General features: G+C 40.0%; 1 protein-coding gene across 1 annotated transcript in view; it reads left to right on the top strand.

Annotated features, from left to right (window-relative positions):
- Positions 1–430: 430 nt before the first annotated feature.
- The window catches only part of LOC122242479 (uncharacterized), a 17,031-nt gene continuing 12,860 nt past the window's right edge, over positions 431–4,601 (top strand). The window contains exon 1 of the mRNA XM_042999774.2: positions 431–628. Within this exon, the coding sequence (XP_042855708.1) occupies positions 532–628 (97 nt within the window). The 5' untranslated portion in view covers positions 431–531. The remainder of the gene's footprint in view (positions 629–4,601) is intronic.

Below are 4,601 nucleotides of genomic sequence, written 5' to 3'. Positions count from 1 at the left end.
TCGTCTCGAATGGAGCAGTAACTTATCTATTTATTTCCTTCGCTTAGGACTCTGCCATGAATTTGAGAGCATCGTCCAAAAGGCGAATTGGGCGTAGGTGGGTGTGAATGGACGGCCTAGGCCCGAGTTTTTAAACAAGTGAAACAAGTAGTTGGCAGCGTGCGTCACCCACGCGCTGGAGCCCGCGTCCCTTCCCCGCCGAGGCCTCGTTGGGAAGCGCGGAGGCACCAGTATACCCTCCTACGGGCGCGCAGTGAGCAGGAGTCCCTCCCTCTCTATCTCTCTCCCCTTTCTCCCTCTCTCTCATCTACCGCCCACGGCCACCGCCCGTATCGCTTCGGCCTTGAGACGCCCACCAGGACCCTTGGAACATAGCCTGGTGCCCGCCCGCGCGCGTGCGTGCTCTCCCGCATGCTCGCCAGCATCTGAACGTCTTGGAGGAAGGAAGGGCTGGCGGGCGAGGAGAGGAACTCAGTCGTAGCAGTGATTGCCCGGACGCAGCGCGGGCGTGAGTCTCCAGAGGAACTCACAATGACGGGCGCCATGTGGAGATCCTCCTTTGCTGTGCTCGTCCTGGGCGCTGCTGCAGTCAGCGCCGCCGTGCACTCGCGCCCCTGGTACAAAAAGGGTCAGTAATACACGTGATGTCCAGTGTTGATGGGGGAGTTTGTTACAGTGCTGATGAGGAGGCGATACAGTGCTGCTCGTCAAGGAATTGTGTCTGATGTAAGAGGCCGTGTTGGGGTCCGGAGGTCGCAGGCAAAAAGGTTAGCTAGTACTAATTATGCGAACTTGTTTACATGTTGCCGGAAACTGTTACTAGCAGTTAAAGGTTCTCACATAGTGCTTGAAACTGCTACCAGCGATTTGAACTTTGTACTCTTATTCGTGACTGGGAACTGCAGTGCATACAGTGCTGTGAGAAGCTGTTCACGATTGCAGTGTCAGTAATGCGTACTTCGAGCCAGCAGTACGTATACGTATAGTCAGTAACGACCAAAACAAAACAAAAACATGCGAGCACATGAAACGGGAATGTGAGTGGGAGAATATGAGGATGATTAAGTGGTGATGGATTATGATAAGTGGAGGCCGAGTGGGGCGTCGGAGTGAAACAAACTGCGTAATTGAAAAGCCAAGAGTCACGGCTGTCCGGCGGGCCTGGTCGGGGCGACCCGCGGGGACATGGAGATACGAACAGTATTTATGAGAATGGGGTCATGTATGTGAGTTATATAAATATATATATATATATATATATATATATATATATATATTATATCATATGTATATATATGTATGTATGTATATACATATATGTGTGTGTGTGAGTGCGTGTAGTGTGTATGCATGTTGTGCGTTTATATATATCTATATATATATATATATATATATATATATTATATATATATATATATATATATATATGTATATATACATGAATGTATAAATGTATATATACATACATGCCTACAGACATATATATATGTGTGTGTGTGTGTGTGTGTGTGAGTGTAAATATATTTTTTTTCATTCTGTATGTATACTGATATGGATATACATACATGCTTAATCGTAAATATATATATATATATATATATATATATGTGTGTGTGTGTGTGTGTGTGTGTGTGTGTGTGTGTGTGTGTGTGTGTGTGTGTGTGTGTGTGTGTGAATGTGTGTACATATACATATGCAAATATATAGATATGTATATATATATATATATATATATATATATATATATATATATATATATATATATATATATATATATATTTTTTATATATATATATATATATATATATATATATATATATATATATATATGTGTGTGTGTGTGTGTGTGTGTGTGTATGAGTGTGTGTGTATGTGTATGTGTGTGTGTGTGTGTCTGTCAGTCTCCCGTATTGATATGTATAACATATACAAATATATAATATGTATATATATATATATATATCTATATCTATATATCTATATATATAAATATATTACACACACACACACACACACATATATATATATTTATTTATTTATTTATATATAAATTTATATATATATTTATATATATATATATATATATATATATATACATATAAGTATATACATAAACTTACATATATACATATATATGTGTATATGTATGTATCTATTATATATATATATATATATATATTATATATATATATGTATGTATATATGTGTGTGTGTGTGTGTGTGTGTGATACATATATATATATATATAATATTTTCATATATATATATATATATATATATATATATATATATATATATATATATATTATATATACATATATCATATACATGTTATATTATATATATATATATATATATATATATATATATATATATATATATATGTATATATATATATATATATATGTATATTATATATTCATATATATATATATATTATATATTATATATATATATGTATTGTATATATTATATGTATATATATATATATATATTAATATATACTTATATACATACATACATACACACACACACACATACATATACATACAAACACACACACACGAGCCACGAAATCTGTAAACAGAAGAAGCAGAAAAAAAATATAAGACTAAGAAAGGAGAAAAACAGCAGCCCTGATAACGCCAGACACAGGATACTCCAGAAGAGCCTCCCCCCCCCCCCCCCCTTACCCCCCCAACCCCCCCCCCCCCCCCCCCCCCCCAGAAAAAAGAGCTCAGAAGAATGTAATGTGTGACCTCTTTGTATGATTATTTTCTGTTGTTGTATTTTTTTTCACGGGTAAAGTTGAGATGGATTTAAATGCTTTTTTGTATGTAATGTCACTCTATTTTCTTCTATGTGCATTTATTTTTCTTTCTCTGTCTCTCTTTTCTTTCTCCTTCCCTCCCTCTCCATTCTCCCTCCATCCGGCACTACCTCACCCTCATCTCTCTCTATCTATCTATCTATCTCTCTCTCTCTCTGTATTTGTGTGTCTCTATCCATCGTACCCAGTTCCCCTCATACTTTGTCTCTCTCTCCCTTCCTTCCTTCGTCCCAACCACCTTCTCTCCTCTCCTATCTCTTCTCCATCCGTCCTCTTCTCTTCCTTCTCCTCCTCCTCTCTCGCTTCAATACCCCACCCCACATCTCTCCCTCTCTCACACATTATCCGCCTCCTCTCTGTCCCTCCCTCTTACCTCACCCGCTCCCTTCTCCCGCTCTGTCGCTTCCTCTTTCTCCCCTCACCTTCCGTCTCTCTCTACGCTCTCCCCTCCCTTCTTCTCTCTTTCCACACTCTTCTCCCTCTCTCTCACCACAACTACCTTCCCTCCCCCTTTCTCTCCCTCTCTCTCACCTCAACTATCCTCCCCCCTCCCCTTTCTCTCCCTCTCTTTCACATCACCCTCCCTCCTTTTCTCTCACCCTCCCTCCTTTTCTCCCACCCTCCCTCTCTCCCTCCCTTTTTTCATGGCGAGCGTCATTTGTTTTTTTAAGGGCTCGTTAAAAAAGGCCAACAACAGCATAATGGCCCAGTGTGCGTAATTCTGGCCACACCCTCTCGGCATACTTGCTACAACGAGATAAAATGACAAAGACGGGCGCCCCGTATGTCATATTATGCTGCCAGAGAGAGAGAGAGAGAGAGAGAGAGAGAGAGAGAGAGAGAGAGAGAGAGAGAGAGAGAGAGAGAGAGAGAGAGAGAGAGAGAGAGAGAGAGAGAGAGAGAGAGAGGGTGGAGAGGGAGAGAGAGAGAGAGAGAGAGAGAGGGAGAGAGAGAGAGAGGGGAGGGGGGAGAGAGGGAGAGAGAGAGAGGGAGAGAGAGAGAGAGAGAGAGAGAGTCGAGTGGAGGTAGATAGAGAATAGGTGAGGTATATATATAGAGAGAAAGAATTAGGGAGGCAGAGAGAGAGAGCTAGAGAAAGAGAGAGAGAAAGAGAATTAGGTGGAGATAGAGGTATAAAAAGGGTACAACAAAAGAGAAAATATGAAAGAGGAGATGAAGAATGAATGAGAGTTAGAGAAACCAGTAGCGGAATTCATACAACGTTTTAATATGCTGAAATACATAAATGCACACGGCACTGCACGCGCGTACACACCTCCGTGATATGGTAATGCAGTGGTGTCAAAGCCAATCCTTCCCGAGGACACAATCTGGTTTTGCTGATCGTGTGATGGCCTCGTCTACTTAAGGATGATTAGCGCAGGTTCAGAAAGGACTGTACAAAGGGTGATTAGATATTTATGTGTGTGTGTGTGTGAGAGAGAGAGAGAGAGAGAGAGAGAGAGAGATTTAAGACATATTTTGAACTCCTATTTTTTTCTGGAAAAGAAATGAAAATTATATTTCCTTGTAGTAGTCATCTATATCTTCCTACATTATGATTACCATTAGGTTTATGCTACTTTTAGATTTGCGATACAGAATTTTAAACATTGAATGGATATGCTGGCGGTGCGTTGTGTTATTCAAACTTTCTGAGAAGTTCGTTACGGCTTCCAACCTTTGCAACGGCATTGGCTTCTGCTTCAAGTCACTGATAATACGAAGAAAGTCTAGTAACATATCGGTCACCAATGAATTAATCGAACGG

The sequence above is a fragment of the Penaeus japonicus genome, unplaced genomic scaffold (assembly GCF_977035675.1).
Source record: "Penaeus japonicus unplaced genomic scaffold, GWHDUDI00000001_assembly GWHDUDI00000034, whole genome shotgun sequence".
Taxonomy (NCBI): domain Eukaryota; kingdom Metazoa; phylum Arthropoda; class Malacostraca; order Decapoda; family Penaeidae; genus Penaeus; species Penaeus japonicus.
This window is presented reverse-complemented; position numbering and strand designations above follow the sequence as displayed.